The sequence below is a fragment of the Symphalangus syndactylus genome, chromosome 15 (assembly GCF_028878055.3).
Source record: "Symphalangus syndactylus isolate Jambi chromosome 15, NHGRI_mSymSyn1-v2.1_pri, whole genome shotgun sequence".
Classification (NCBI taxonomy): Eukaryota; Metazoa; Chordata; class Mammalia; order Primates; family Hylobatidae; genus Symphalangus; species Symphalangus syndactylus.
Genome location: NC_072437.2, coordinates 88676106 through 88693297, shown reverse-complemented (window position 1 = coordinate 88693297; position 17192 = coordinate 88676106). Strand labels below are relative to the sequence as shown.

The 17192-nt window shown below is 37.7% G+C and overlaps 1 protein-coding gene across 5 annotated transcripts in view; it reads right to left on the bottom strand.

The window, feature by feature from the left end:
• The window catches only part of RNASEH2B (ribonuclease H2 subunit B), a 60774-nt gene that overhangs the window by 30181 nt on the left and 13401 nt on the right, over nt 1-17192 (bottom strand). For all 5 annotated transcript variants that reach the window (XM_063619201.1, XM_055244130.2, XM_063619200.1 and 2 more), the window contains exons 2-5: nt 11881-11952; nt 9800-9907; nt 8620-8696; nt 4382-4496 (exon numbers count right to left, since the gene is read on the bottom strand). In XM_063619201.1, coding sequence (XP_063475271.1) covers nt 4382-4496; nt 8620-8696; nt 9800-9907; nt 11881-11952 — 372 coding nt within the window. The remainder of the gene's footprint in view (nt 1-4381; nt 4497-8619; nt 8697-9799; nt 9908-11880; nt 11953-17192) is intronic.

Sequence of the window (17192 nt, the reverse complement as noted above, 5' to 3'; positions counted from 1 at the left end):
CTATGCCTGGCCTACAGCTGCCTAATTTTTAAACTTTCTGTAGAAATGGGGTTTTGCTATGTTGCTCAGGCTGTTCTCGAACTCTTAGCCTCAAGCAATCCTCCTGCCTCAGCCTCCCAAACTGCTAGGATTACAGGCATGAGTCATTGTGCCTGGCCCCCACATTTTCTTGATTATAGTAAGTCTTTAATTCAGTTTGTGTAAGTTCTCCAAATTTATTCTTCTTTTTCAAAATTGTTTTGACTATTATAGGTCCTTTACATCAGGGCTCCCCAATCCCCAAGCCATGGACTGGTATGAATCTGTGGCCTGTGAGGAACTGGGCCACACACCAGGAGTGAGTGTCAGGCAAGCGAGCATTACTGGCTGAGCTCTGCCTCCTGTCAGATCAGTGATGGCATTAGATTCTCATAGGAGTGCGAATCCTATTGTCAACTGCACATGCAAGGGATCTAGGTTGTGTGCTCCTTATGAGAATTGAATGCCTGATGATCTGAGGTGGAACAGTTTCACCCCAAAGCCATCCCCCTCCCCGCCCCATCCATGGAAAAATTGTCTTCCACAAAACCAGTTCCTGCTGCCAAAATTAGGTTGGAGACTGCTGCTTCTGCTGCTTTACATAGTCATATAAATTCTAGAATCAGTTTACCAATACTTACCAAAAAAAGAAAAAAAAATGGAGCTGGCTAAGTATTACACTGAATCTATAGAACAATTTGGGGAAAATAGATACCTTAAAAATATTAAGTCTTCCAACCCATGAACATGGCCTATTTCTCCATTGATTTAATTTTTCTTTATTTTCTCTCAGCAATATTTTGTAATGTTCAGCATATTGGTCTTGCACATATTGTGTTACATTTAGCACTAGAATGCTATTTTTAATGGTAGTATAAATGGTATGTTTTTATTCCATTATCCAATTGTTCAATGACAGTATATAGAAACACAACTAGTATTTGTATATTGAGCTTGTATCCTGAAACTTTGCTTATCAATTCTAGTAACTTCTTTTGTAGATTCTTTTGGATTTTTTCATACATGACAATATTGTCTATGAATAAAGACAGTTGTACTACTGACTTTCCAATCTGTATGCCTTTTTCTTGTCTTATTGCACATGCTAGGACATCCACCACATGGTGAACAGAAGTGGTAAGAGCAGGCATCCTTCTCTTGTATCCCGTCTTGGGGTAAGATTGTGTTCAGTCTTTTACAATGAAGATGATATTAGCCGTTTAAGTTTGCCATAGATGCCCCTGGAAGTTCCCTTTTATTCTTCATTTGCTGATAATTTATATCACGACTGAATTTTATCAAATACCTTTTCTGTGTCTTTTGAGATAACCATACAATTTTGTAACGCATAAATATGGTAAATTACACTAATTGATTTTCTAATGCTCAACCAATTGTGAATTCTTGCAATAGACCCCACTTAGGTTTTATATATTTAAGTTTTAGATATTTGATTTTCCAATATTTTCTTAAGGATTTTTCAGTCTATAATCATAAGGGATAATGGTCTATTTTTTTGGTAATAATTTTGATTTGGTACTGGGGCAATTCCAGTTGCATAAAAATAGTTGGGAAACATTCCTTCCTCATCTATTTCCTGAAAGAGTTTGAGCAAGTGTTATTTCTTTGACTATCATTTCTTCCATAAGGTATAGTAAAATTTATTAGTGAAGATAGCTTGGTCTGGAGGTTTTTTTCTAAGAAGTTTTTAAATTATAAATTTATTTCTAAGTTAACACTTAGATGGCAAGATGATTACTATATCCCAGAAGGCTACACATGGACCCTGTGTATAAATTACTGCTTATTTTTGAAATTTACAAATTTTGAAAAACAAGGTTTAAAATATTCATGAAGGCCACAGACTATCCATAATTATGAAAAATACCATAGCATATTCATCTGTGTCCAAAATTTAATATTTGTGAGAGTCAGTGAGTTTGATAATACATGCATATGCTGGAAAGGTTTTTTTCCCTTATGTGCCTGGTGCCTATAAAACTGATTTCAAACAACTGGAAAGACTGGGTTTACAAAATAAAGATGGAATAAAAGAGAATCCACAGTTAAGTAACATGTTCAGCAATTGGGTAATCGGTTCACAAACGTGAATTTCCCTGATGTATTGTTGAACTGCCTCGAGCACATTTTCACTTCTACTTTCTCAATGTTTTCTATAACTGAGAAACTCATATATGATCACTTTCTTCCCCTGCCTCCTAGGGAAAGAAACTTGGCAATTGTACTTGGGATATTTTAATCAGGTAAGTTTTCCTGGCTCTTCCTGTTAATCACCTCAGACAGTGCACTGCAGCTTGGGATGGCAATATGAAACAAAGGGTTACATTCAAGATAAGGTTCGTGACCCTTCATTAGTCCTTTCCCATGCCATCTCTCCACTGAATGTGCACTTCTTTGGCAAGAAACCTGCTCTGAGCCCCACAACTAGCAAACAGACACATCATTTCCTTCACTAATAAAGTAGGCAGGGCTAAGGTCACTGCCATCATCATTCAAGGTACAAACAACCGTGGCTAGGTTCATTCATCAGGGAGAAGGCAAAAGGGGAAGATTCTCACAGGCCTAGCAGCCTTTACCAGGTCTTTAATGCCATAGATGTTTAAGACAGCATCTGGAGTTTAATATCAAAACAGCCAGCTGGGGAATCTGAGTATTTCAGGCTTTACTCTATCTGCACAAGAGCCTATGGAGAGAATGGAAGTTAAAAAACATCGCTTTCTTCTTTACCTTTATTCCTCATCATGGATAGTAACTGACCACTCTTTAGTAGTCGTCTTTCTTATTTAGAAATCTAGAAATAAATTACAGAGAATGGAAGCAAACACTGATTTATAAATGGACAATAATCCACATTCAAATAAGTAGCCAGTACCCAACACAATCACTAGAATAAGGCCTGAGGGGTCATACAGTGCCTAGAAACTCTAGGAAGCTCCCTGGAGGGAGAAGAATGGACATTTCCTTAAGCTATGGAAGTTTTTTGTCTCCTTCCCTGTCTCTCTTTTTGCCACACAAAGGGAAATTATTAAGAGGAAATATATGAGATTAAAAAAGAAAAATCAAAGTGAGGCGTGGTGGCTCACGCCTGTAATTCCAGCACTTTGGGAGGCTGAGGTGTGAGGATTGCTTGAGCCCAGAAGTTGGAGACCAGGCTGGGCAACATAGTAAGACCTTGTTTCTGCTAAAGATAAAAAAACTTAGTTGGGCATGGTGGTGCATACCTATAGTCCCAGTTACTCTGGAGGCTGAAGTGAGAGGATCACTTGAGCCCAGGAGTTCAAAGATGCAGTGAGCCATGATGGCACCATTGCATTCCAGCCTCCTTGACTACCACCCAACCACCAGATACACTTGGGTCCATCTCTAAATGGCTACTTTCTTCTTGTTCTATCTCCTAAGATCAAGGCCACCATTATCTCCTGTCTGGATCACTGCAACAGCCTCGGTAGACCTGGCTTCTCCAATATACTCTCCACACTGCAGACTTCTATGCTTAAAACTTCACAGACACTCCACTACCATTAAGCAAAGTCCAAACACACACAGGGCCCTTTACCATCTGGACCCATGCCCAGCATTCCCGCCTCATTCCTTACCAACCTACATCCTTCCCCAGAATCCTATACTTTGAACTCCTTGGAACTTCCTGAACCTGATACTTTTCCATACATCTGAGCCTCTGTTACACTGCTTCTCTGACTATCCTTCAGGACTCCATAAAGAGGTCATTTCCCCCAGGAAAGCAACACAACATCTACCCACCTGCACTCCCCACCCAACCCCGCCAGATTAGAAACCTGTCCTGTGCATCCCCAGCAAATTCAGAGTTCACTTCCGTTACACTGTGCAGTCACTGCTCAGGTTGTCATTGACCCCAATCAGACTGGGTGCAAAGTGAAGAAAAGGACAATGTCTTATTCATAAGTATCTAGAGCTTAGCACTAATGTGCAACATATGCTTTTTGGTAGGTGCTCGATAAATGCTTCCATCTATTAAGGTACAGGTTTTACGTAATTTTACAATGAGAAATCTGAGGCAGAAGGCAGCTGAGTGACTTGCCTGATGTCACAGAACTAGTTCAAAGAAGAAGCAAGACTGAAGCCACACCTTGTGATTCCTGCCCTGTGGGACATAGGCACTAGACTGCCATGGTTGTAGTTCCAAAGACTAAACACTCCAAAGCAATAGAGGAACAGTGCTGGCAGTGTTAGCAAATCTGAATGAGTTTTCCCTATGATGGACACAGAAATAAGCCTTACATTCAGTGGGTCTGTAAGCAGCCACGTTCTTAGGCAAGGTCCATCCTTTCTACCAGCCATAAGCCTTTAAGTTATACCATACCTTTTTCCTCTGTCACATGGTGAAGTAACTTCTCAAGTCCAGGAAGTTTCAGCAACAAGATGCAGTTTGGAAACACGTTATCCACCACAACTTGATCAAGGGGCTGAAACTTCCCCTGAAAAAACACTTAGTTAGTTGGAAAGCAAGCATTTCATTCAATAAAGACGTTCAGAAAAAAAGAGAAAAAGACACATTAACTCATGTCTGGGCCTTTAAATTTAGTGCAGAGCCACCTATTCCATCTAAGGAATCCCTACAATGGGACAGGCTCTAGGATGGACCCCAGCTCCCTTCAGGAAGCTCCTGTGAGCACTGGGGTCCCACACAGCACACCATCTACCTTGGGTGTACAGTCCCCAAATGAAACGGGCAACAAAATCAATCTACAAAAGCACTGGAAGCCACAGAAGCTTGCAAAGATGGTGGAGACTGCCTGGGGAAGGTCCAACCCATTCAATTTGAAGAACCAGCTGTGGTCACAGAGCAAGAGTCCTGACTGTCACATTGGAAAAAGCCCAGACCAGGCCCAGACATACATCTGCCTCCCCATCATCACTCTAGGGATGATGAAAGAAGCACCCGCCACAAAAAGAAAATACAAAAGTGAATCTACCCCTGTCAGAGCTGCCTCACAATGCTTCCAAATTTAGACCAGAATAAAAGAAAAGACAGCCAGAGGGAGAAGTCATGGGAAGCTGCAGACGGGCTAAATCAGGCTCAGCCAGAGAAGTTTATATGGCCTGGTTGCCAGTGGGCCAGAAGTGCAGACCATATGGATTCACAACATCATTCTTTGGAATTAGGTCGTTTTTCTTAACTGTACTAGTAGCAAGTAGAGGCAAAGTTTGTCTAAATTAAGGTATTAGCCCCCTGATTTGGGGACACAAGGCTGTACCAGATGTATGGCCTTGCCCATGCCCCACTTCTAGCTTGCTCTACCTCTCGTGTACTGACAACTCCTCCTGAAGACACAAAAACTGCGTCTGATCAATTTCTGCAAATGCAGCTTTCTTGGGTTTTAAGGGTAAAATCTTCTCAATCATTCGAGAGCACGTGATAGCTTGTCATACTTTCTCTTAGGTTAACTAGTGCCATGAACTATCTCAATTTAAATGTTCTTTTTCCTTCAAATAGTAAGAATAATGCAGATTTTTCCCAAGTCTTACTGTCTTTAGATTTCTACCTTAAATCTATAGTCTTCCATGATCAATCAATATGTCAAATATTTGACTACTCTAAAACAATATTTATATGTAATGGACTACCATACAACCATGATATAAAATAATTTCATAATTAACTAGTGTTTCATTCTTATTTTTATTTACCATATATACATTGAAGGAAATGCAATAAGCAACCTGCCTTGACTATAAAGCTAGTAGCAGTGGGATACCTAGAAAAAAAGAGTTATTTTTACTGATGTTAAAATAAAGTTTAAAAGAACAGGTCACATTTCAAATGTGTGTATCAATAATTTTTAACTAAATAGGAAATGATCATGTCTAAAATGTAGAGAAGGAAATACCTAAACATCTCAAATGTTACTTTAAAGGGCATTTTTGGCACTTGGGAAGACGTGTTTGGGAAGTACGACAGTTTAAAATGAAAGCCAAGGCCACCCTGAACAGCATTTCTGCTTCATTCTGCACCTGTCAATGTGAGCTCACCATAGCACCCTGGAGGTGCCCAGAGTGCCAAGATAGGGTTAATCCCCCAGAGTCATGGTCCTAATGGGAGATGGAGAAATGCTATCAAAAGGGGGAGGGGGAGCCTTAAGTGCAGATCAATACATTTGCTGAGGCTGGTTGGTGTCTTTCTGCTCATTAATTTACCCTAGAAAATACCACACAGGTAAGCCACTGAGGTTTACAAATTCCTCCCTGAATATTCCCCAGGGCCTTTCTGGTGGTGATTAGGACCATTTCTGTTCCTTAAAGACACGAGGCTTACCAGCCTCACAGCTTGTGTGCCCTCGTTATACTGGCTATCACAGTAGCTTCCAGATAAAGGGACACATGATTAAACGAAGGGATAAAACTTCACTAATCCATAGTGAAGGGCAGAGGACAGGGAAGGAGGAGGCTAAAAGAGGCTAAGCTGCATCAAGAGAAAACATGCATTGATACTTTGTGACTTTCAGTATTTATAGCAACTTAAATTAATTTACCTACCAAATGGAGGTTTCAGGAATTTGGTCTAAGGATTAAGTAAGAAATTTATAAGTGTTCATACTTTATGCAAACATGAGAGTCCAAAAAAACCAGATTCTTCTAAGCAGTTTGAGTAACACTTACCACTTAAAGTTATTAATTAAGATTTTCCAACTATAGTTGACGGATCCCTGGGTCATGAAGTACCCAAACTCAAAGCTATTTTCCTAATACTGCTAAGATGCTATCTGTATTTTCACTGTGTGGACATCTGCACTGCTGATTCAAATGCAATGGTGGGTAAAACTGCTGGTTCTTTAGCAAGAGTCTGGTGGTGGCACCAGACTGTCCTAGTCATCATTTGGATCCTCACCGCCATTTACATGCAGTTTAAAAAATGCCAGTTTCACTTAAGAATATCCTTGAGCAAGTAGTAAAAGCAATTAATTTTACTTAAATCTTGGCCCTTGAACACAAGTCTTGTAAATTATCTGTGATGAAAGTGAGGTATGGCTAAAGGCCTTTGGCTGCTTAACCAAAGATAAGCTGATTACCAGGAAAAGCATGTTCTCCTGGGGCTGGCTGAGTTGCAAGCAGAACCAGCTGCTTTTTCATGGATACCATTTTTATTTGAAAAACCCACTATGATTATGGTGATTCAGACCCCCGTATTAGGCAGAATATGAACGAAGTGAGCCTGTCATTTCATGGGAAAGATTGACAGTATTTGCAGCCAATAATAAAATTTGAGCTTTCAAGCAAAAATTAGAATTGTAGAAAATTTCTATCTGCCACTACGACAGCTTCTCAATACCTAAAGAGCTTTCTGATGAGATCAGTGGTAATATTAACAAAAGGGAGTGTGTGTGTGTGTGTGTGTGTGTGTGTGTGTAAAATGAGATGTGTCAACATTTGGAAGATATGCATAACTCACCAAATCAATATTTTCCAAATGACCAAAGCATGATGTTACAAAGTCATACACTGGTAAAAAGATCCATTTTAAGTGCAAGATAGATCAATGGATTTTAATGTAACAGAGCATAGAAAGTTAACTGACAAAGTTTCACATTCCACATTGCAACTAAACTTTAAAAAACTACTCGTTGATTTTTTAGGTAGTATTAAAGAAGAATATCCACAGTAATCTAAAAAGGCTGTAACATTATTTCTTTCTTTTCTAACTACAAAGATGTATGAGGCCGCATATTTTTCATATAATCCCACCAAAAAAAATATGGAAACAGATTGAATGCACAATCAGATATAAGAATTCAGTTTCTTCTAGTTAAGCCAAACACTAAAGAGATTTGCAAAAATGTAAACAATGCCACATGCCTCATTAAATTTGGTTGTTTCAATAAAAATGTGTTATTTATGTTAACATGTAATGGCCTTATTATTTTTAATTTTTAAATAAATAATTTTTAAATTTCTCAGTTTTAATTTCTAAGAGTGAGTATTGCCAGAACCCACAGAAACATAAGCTCTTTGGAGCCCTTAATAATTTTAATTGTAAATGTATCCTGAGACCAAAATATTACAGAACTTCTGGCTAAAATTATTACTATTAGTAAGCTGAGTCTTTATTTCTAATCCAAAGGTAAATTTTATCTATCTGGGATTCCTTAAGTCTCAACTAGCACATCGCCATTAATGAGCTTCTATTGGACCTGCTCCAGTTTACCTATTCCACAGTCTGTCACTAAAGAAGAGACTCTTTAAGACATGTGGTCAATTTTTAAATACCTGTTTTGTATTTCAAGTGTAAGGAATACTTAATGATAAAGGAGTGTTAGCTGTCAGGCTTTGTCAAGCAGTAAGGTGCATAGCACAGTGAGTCAGGCAAGTCAGAGGTCACAAGCAAGCCAAGGTCAGACTAGATCAAGAGTAAGGTGCTGCTTCTCTGGCCTGTGCAATAGTGCTCTGTCCTGCACTGGCCCATATGACTCATGTTTTCTCCAGTCACTATATTAGATCTGAAGGTAGAATCCACCTTTGGATCATTAAAAAGAGAGAGAGGAGATCAAACAAAAATAGTTGATTCTGTTTCCTCACTGTGGATGCCCCAAGCTGGAAACTCACCTCCTTATCAGCCTTTATGAGGTAATGGAGAAGCAGAAATAGAGGATCCACAGGTGTGGCAAAATGGAGAAGACCTCCTGCAGATTACAAAAAGGACAAAGGGAATTAAACGTCTTGGAAAGACAATGTGGCTCTTTCACCTTAATCTCAAAGTGAAAAACAGTGTTGAAAAATATATGTGAAATCCGAAATTCAAATCTCTTCTTATACAGGCCTCAGAGTCTATGTGATTCTCTCAAAAGGCAGAATGTGCTCTATGAGATTTTACTCCAAAGAGCTTCAAATCCCTGTGTGGAGAGGAGAACCAAGACCCTGAAATTGATCTTTAACTTTCCATTTCTTCTTTAGAAATCATTTTTAACACAGCCTCCCAACCCCCTGAAAAAAGAGGGGTTAGGAGGAAGCACAGACAGAATGAGAACACGGCAATGTTAGGAAACCTGTATAGTCAGTCTATCTATAAAGCTGCAGTAAAATGTAATTTCCTGTGCTTTTGAGGACAAAGCCATGGGAAAGCAGTGCCATTCTCTCTATACACAGTCCCTTCTGTGGTCTGTGAGCAGAGGGATGTAGGATGCTTTGAATAGCCACTGACTGCCCCCACCCCAGAACATGAGGCAGATCAGTTCTGTTGGCCTACTCTTCCTTTAGTCAGCACTGCCCCCAAATTAAGGGAACACCGCAAGAAACAGAACTTTGGTGCTGGGGGGGGGTGTATGTGTGTATGGGGGTGGGGGAGCAGGTGGGCAGGCAGGTATATGACAAAGCATTTTAAAGAAACTTTGTTATGCTCTAGCCTATGTTAGAAGCCATATCAGTATCCAATTTCAAGGAAATAACATGTTAAGAACACAAAGATCCTCAAAAGAGTTTCTAATCAACACAATATGTGCCCCATGTACAAATCTAACTTCTAACTCAGGATGTGTCACTGTTTTAGGAGACAAATCAGAGTTGCTAGTTTAAAATTTCCTACTGTCTAAGACACACAGGAGATGACTTAACCTTAGTGCTCAAATGATCTTTCCTTTCTCCTTGATTAAACCTGCTCTGATGCCAAGGAAGGCTAAACCAGTGACCAGACTCCAAACCCGGTGACAGACCCACAACCCCAAGTGTGAAGAATGGAAAAGCTGGAGTATGTGTTTAGTTATTGGAAATGCTTACACTAGTCACCTACCTGATTGAACTGATTGATTTATAAACCAAGAATGGTGTTTTTCCTTGAAAACTTTTACTTCAAACAGCTGCTGTAGACACATATTGAACAAGTAAATGGCTCCTTCTCCTGTTAAGACAAATCTTTTATTTGTAAGTTTTCACACACACACACACACACAAACATACATACATACACACACACACACCCCAAAAGACTATCCAGTATCTCTGACGAATGTTCCTAATATGAACATAAACATACACAGGTCTATTCTAAAAAACTGATTCCAAGGAAAGCTTACAGCTATTATACATAGATGGTAGTTTTCCACCTCCATAATCCTCACTGGACTTAAACCAAAAAATTAGAAAGTGCAAGTCATTTATCTTAACTAATACAAAGCCTGTCCTTAAATCCTCCATCAGACCAAGAGGGAATACCCATTCCCAAACTATCAAAACACAACAGTTCAGCCATATGACATGAGCTGGCACGTGGGTCCCTGCCTCTGGGCAGTGTGTGGCTCTCCCCACACAGGGTCTGACAGGGACCAAGCCACAGGCCAACCCTAAGTGAGAAAGACAGACATGCTTGAAGCCATAGGGAGTGAGTAAAGCTTTATTTAACTGAATGAATTTTTTTTCCTTTCCTTTCTTAACCAAAAAAAAAAAAAAAAAGGGAGGAGGCAGAAGAGGGTGAAGACTGTGCACATCTGCATGTTTTATCACTTCAACTAATGAAAAACAATTTTTTTAAACATAGCACAATCTCTGGAGACAAGGATGCTGACTTTAACTCTATCTCCACCATATGCTGGGCACGTGCCCTTGGAGAGAAGTTACATAAACCTTCCTGTGACTGTTTCCACATCCGTAAAATGGGGACAATACTGAACCTCCTCATAGGGTTTTTATAAGAATTAAAAAAAAGAACACATGTAAATTTCCTAAACCAATACTTGGCACATGGTAAGAACTCAGCAAATGTTAGCCTTTACTTTCCCACTGCCAATGTAGCAAATAAAAACATTTGTTCCTCTGTTGTCTATGAGCATTTAGATAAAACAGAAATTTTAAAAGAAGGCTGGCTTTCTTCTGTACCTGTACTTTTCTTAAATGCTTTAGAACCTTTACTGCTACCTAAAACTTCTCTTGAAGAAATATTTCTCACCTCAACTTAGTCTGATATATAACTAAGAATTCTAAATATAGCTGACCAATTACAGTCAATTTCATTTTGAAGAAAAGAACACTGGAGAAAGTCAGGAATGTGTTTCTTCTCTTGTTGCTTCTATTTACATGTCTCTATAACAACAAGGCACTACTCATTGGCCCTCCCATACTTTTACTATTCAGTATTACTGTCACCAGGAGAAACCTCTAATATGGCAAGTATCAGGTGTCTATGCAAAACCTTATAAATTAATGGAAAAACAATTACACACAGAGATAAACACTATCACCCATATTACTCAATATTTAGAATACATTTTAATATTTTTGCCTAAAAAATGTGAAGACAAAACTGAAAATGCACTGAATATAAAGTTAAAATAAAATTTTTTCAATAAAATATGAATCCCTTCAATATACAATGCTTATCATTAAAAAAAAAAGTCCCCTGACAGAGAAAAAAAGTACTACTTTTTGGTCAGAAGAAAATAGGGAAGTATAGCTAAAACTGAAACTAATCAAAATCTTGGCATGTCAAGTAAAAGCCTTCTTTTTTTTTTTTTTAATTCTGGTTGTTTATCTTACTTTATAAGATAAAATGAATATAAATGGAGGCTAATGTTGAATAACTACTCTAAGAAAAGTTGGCTTAAGGAAGCCAAAGAAAATTAATCTGTTTTTAAAGAGAACTCAAACATGCTAGCTTTTGTTTTGCCAGTATTTCTATGAGAATAAATTTTTAAAATGTTTAAGTCAAATGAATTATCTGGGAAGACTAGTAATGTCATCAGCTTGTTTTCTTCTCCTCACGGTGCCATCTTAACTTTAAAAGCTATTCAGAAAGAGCAAGGACACAAAGACATAAAAGTGTATATACTCATTAGCCACAACATTTAAGAACATTCAAGTTATGAGAAGAGAACTTACCTGAACACGGGTTAACCAGTTTTACAAACATTAGCCCATTTTTCATCTTCTTTGAAGCATCTTTTAAATATTCTGAAAATAAACCGTGAATATCTAAAATTAAAACACACAGCTGCTTTGTTGCTCACCTTACTTTACCCTGTTTTCCTTTCTTCTACTTATATGACTTTTCTAAGATTTTTAACTCAATTTATCACTTACAAATGTTGTGATCTCGAGCAAATTACCAATTTCTCTGCAAGCTGCAGTTGAATTTCAGGTAGTTTAAATATATTCCTATGAGGAATGATGAGAAGCAGGCCTAGAATCAGAATGTCTAGAATCAGAAGGCCTGGGTGTTAATCTTGGTTTAGCCACTTGGATAGCTTTGTCACCTTGGGCAAGGGTCTTAATCTCCTGTCTCAAATGTCATTTACAAACTGACAATAATAGTATACTTGTTTTTCAAAGTATCAAATTAGCCAATCTACTGAAAACATTAACGTAATCAGGCAAATAGAAACATGAAATAAATGACAGCTATTATTATTAGTATTATCATTTGTAATTGTTACTATTATGAAGTAAAGCATTGTAAACATATTTACCTGAAACTTATATTTTTTACACAATTATCCTTTGCCTAATTTCCCAGTGGGATATTTGGCTTTTTTTTTTTTTACTACTTTGTGAGGTATCTTTATATACTAAGGACATCAACTATGTTTTTAATCCTGCTCATAATGATTTTTGCCATATAAAAGATATAAAATCTTCATGTAATCATATCGATCTTTTTCATTATGGTTGTATCCTTTGTATCACACTTAGACCTTTTCTTAAGATTATGTGAATTGCCTATATTTTCATTTATTTAGAAATTATATTTTTAATCTATCTGGACTATATCTGGGTATAAGATATCAAGAGGAAATCCAATTTAAATATTTTTTTCGAGGAGTTAACCAGTTGTACCAAAACCATCAAGTTTTTATCACACAGATTAAAACATAAAGACCATGACAATTTTATTGGTAACGCTCTTCATATATTTTGAGTGGCATATTCATAGAACTCTTAAAATGTCCCTATTACCAAAAAGAACAATGGGGCTCTGATTAGTAACGGAGCATAGCAACAATTTACCAAAAGAGCAAAAGAGAAAGAATGAAAGAAGGGAGATTTTACTCTCTTTTATTTTTCTATGGCCCCCACTCCCTTTACTCTACTTCAGATCTTCATAAGCTTAAATAGAGCAGACATATTTTAGAAGTTGGCTTACCCATGAATGGTTAAAATACGACCATTTTTTCTTAAACTAATAGTGACATTAAGTATCTACAGAAAAAAAAATTGAGATTTCTACTTTCCACCAAGATGGAACAACAGGAATTCAATTAACCCTCTGAAACAACAACAACAAAACCCAACAAAACACCAGACAAAACATATGAAACAACTATTCTCAAGGCACTGCACACAAGCCATGCAGGACCGTAGTCCCTGAGAGATGGTAAACAAATGAGATGAGCCCTATGATTGCCCAGCTTACTGCTTTAGAAGAGTTTCCAGGCCACAGTGCAGAAAGGGAGAACCCAGTAAAGCCTAGCTGACTCGCTGAATTGAAGAGATGATGCTAAGAATTCCAGAGACACCAAGGTGGTTAGGGTTCACAGGTCAGCACACAGGAAAGGAGAGGGCTAAAAAGAAACAAGACCCCAGAGATCTGCAGAGGGTCCTACTTAAGTAGGATCAGTGCATGCATGTGATGAAACTACCCAAAAGCCAGGAGAAAACCCATCTAAACAGATTCGAGGGAACAGTACCTCATACTTCCTCAGGGTCTTGAATTGTGCCTATTCCCAGACAGACTGTAAAACCTCACTCATGGAGCTTTAGGCATAGTACTCAAAAGGGTCCTCAGTAGTAGGCAACAGTCAGCCCTAACTATTTGCTGGTCTGGCTGGTCTCACCAAACTAATTATAAAAGCAAGACCTAAAAGTATCCAATTCTTTCAAAGTAACTGTGTCCAAGAATGAAGTTCAAGGATATTTATAGAAATACAAAAATACTCATCACCCAAAAGGACAAAATTTGCAATGTCTGCCATCTAATCAAATACTATGAGGCATTCAAAGAAGCAGAAAAATATGGCCCATAATGAGTAAACAAAATCAATTACTGAAAGAGGGGTATTAATATACAAGATAATAGAATTGATAAGACAATGGCTTTAAAAACAACATTCCTCATGGACAAGTTAGAGACATAGAAGATTGCAAAAAAAAAAAATACCTAAATTGAATTTCTAAAGATGAAAAATACACTGGATAAAATTAATAGCTGAAGAAAAGATTAATGAACTTGAAGACACAGTAATAGAAACTATCTAAAATGGGAACACAGAGAAAAAAACTTGAAGAAAAAAGAGTATTAGTAAACTAAGGGACAACTTTATGCATTTTAATATATGTATAACTGGAGTTTCCAAAAGGAGAAGAGGGAACAAAAAAAAATTTGAAGAAAGTAAGTCTGAAATGTTCCAAATTTAATGAAAACTACAAATCCAAGAAGCTCAATGAACCCAAAGCATAAAAAACAGGAATAAAACTATACATCACAATAATACTTTGAAATCAGTAATAAAAAGAAAATCTTGGCTGGGCATGGTGGTGCATGCCTGTACTCCAGCACTTTGGGAGGCCAAGGTGGACGGACTGCTTGAGCCCAGGAGTTCGAGACAAGCCTGGGCAACGGGGTGAAACCCTGTCTCTACAAAAAATACACGTGTGGTGGCATGTGCCCGTAGTCCCAGCTACTTGGGAGGCTAAGGTGGGAGGATCACTTGAGCCCAGGAGGTTAAAGCTGCAGTAAGCTGTGACTGCACCACTGTACTCCAGCCTGGGTGACAGACTGAGACTCTTTCCCAAAAAAAAACACTTATTGTTCAATTGTCTATATCTCCCTTCAGTTCTGTCAGTTTTTGGTTCATGTAATTTGGGGCTCTGTCATTGGGTGCACATAAGTTTATAATTGTGATATCTTCCCAATAGACTGTTATGTGTCTAGTAATTTTTATCATAAAGTTCATTTCATCTGATACTAGTATTGCCACTCCAGCTCTCCTTCAGTTACTGCTTGTATTGTATATCTTTTCCCATTCATTTATTTTCAACCTATTTTTGTTTTTAAATTTAAGGTGTGTAAGTGTGTCTAGTAGACAGGATATAATTGGGTCAAGAGTTTTCCTCCCTCCATTCTGCCAATTTCTGCCTTTTAATAGAAGTGCTTAGTGCATTTATATTTAATATAATTATGGATAAGGTAGGATAAGGTAGGATTTACATCTGCCATTTCGCTCTGTTTTCTGTATGTCATATTCCTTTGGATTCCTCTATTACTGTCTTATTTTGAGTTAAATAGATGTTTTGTAGGGTACCATTTTTGATACCTTGTTGTTTCTTTTATTTAAAGGGGTTATTTTCTTAGTAGTTATCCTGGGAATTACAATTAGTATCTTAACTCACAATGTAGTTCAGATTAATATTAACTGAGTTTCAAGAGTATTTAATAAGTTTTCTGCACATATTCCTTTTCCTCTCCTCTCCTTTGTGCTACTGTCATACAAATTACATCTTTATATATTATAAGCCTGTTAACACAGTTCATAATTATTGCTTTATGTAGTTATCTATCACCCAAAAGAGTTACAAAAATATATTTGTGCTTTTATGTCTATTTCTGTGTTTATCTTTACTAGTGCTCTTTATTCTTCTTGTGGATTCAAGTTACCATCTAGCACCTTATCCTTTCAATCTGAAGGACTCCCTTCATAATTTTTGTGGGACAGGTCTGCTAGTGACACATTCTTTTTCCCTTTATCTGAGAATGTCTTGGTTCCTTCCCTATTTTTGAAAGATAATTTTGACAGATACAGAATTCTTTGTTGAGACTCTATTTATTTCAGCACCTTAAATGTGTCATCCCACTCACTTCCAGCCACCATGGCTTCTAATGAGAAGTCAGCTGTTAATTTTATGGAGGATCCCTTTTATTTGATGAGTCATTTTTCTTTTACTGCTTTCAGATTCTCTTTGTCTTTTCAGTTTGACTATGACACACACAGGTATGGATCTCCTTGAGTTTATCCTATTTAGAGTTTCCTGCACTCATTAGTTGTGTAGACAAGTATTTTTTAAATCAAATTTGGGAAGTATCTGGCTATTATTTCTTCAAATATTCCTCTTCCACTCTTCTCTTCTCATCTGGGATTCCCATAATGCATATAATAGTAGGCTTGATGGTGTCCTACAGGTCTCTGGGACTAGGTTCAGGTTCAGTTTTCTTTATTCTTTTTCTTTCTGTTCCTCACCCTGGATAATCTCAATTGGCCTGTCTTTGAGTTTTCTAATTCTTTCCTCTGCCAGCTCAAATCTGCTGCTGAGCTCACGAGTGAATTTTTCATTTGTTATTATACTTTTCAAATCCAGACTTTAGATCCTTTTACAATTTCTCTGTCTATTGATACTCTCTATTTGGTGAAACTTCATTGTCATACTTTCCTTTCATTTTTTAGACATGGTGTTCTTTAGTTCTTTGACTATGTTGATAGTAGCTGAATAAAATCTTTGTAGAATAAATCCAACATCTCAGCCCCCTCAGAGACAGTTTCTATTGACTACTTTCCCTATTGTGTATGGGTCATACTGTCTTGTTTGTGTATGTATGTCTCATGCTTTTTGTTAAAAAAAAAAACAAAAACTGAGCACTTCAGATAATAATAAATGTGGCAATTCTGGAAATCAGACTCACCTCTCCCAACTCCCCAGGATTTGTTGTTGCTGTTTTTTGTAGTTATTGCAGTTGTTACTGTTTGTTTGTTTAGTGACTTTTCTGGACTAATTCTGTAAAGTCTGTATTTCTTGTGGTGTGCAGCCACTGATGTCTCTGTTTAGTTAGCTTAGTCGTTAGCTGATGCTGTGATCCAATAAGTGATCCAATCTTTGCTGAAGGGTCCTGTGTGTGTGTGTTGAGGCATACCTTCGACACTTGGGCACTTTAATCTTCTGCCTTAGCTTGTATTTATTGCCTTCTCCAGACCTCATGGTCAGTCAGAGGTGAGACACTGAGGCCCTCTCAGGTCCTTCTGAGCAGGCACATAGCCCTGCATATGTGTGTAGCCTTCTAATCCTCTAGGAATATGTCAAGAGTTTTTTAAAAGCCTCTTATGGACATCTTGTTCCTCATATCTTACCCGTAAGTTTTTGGCCAGGTTTTTATTTGCGCAACTGGTATTGACCCCTCAGAAGCTACAATGTTAAATGATTGTCAC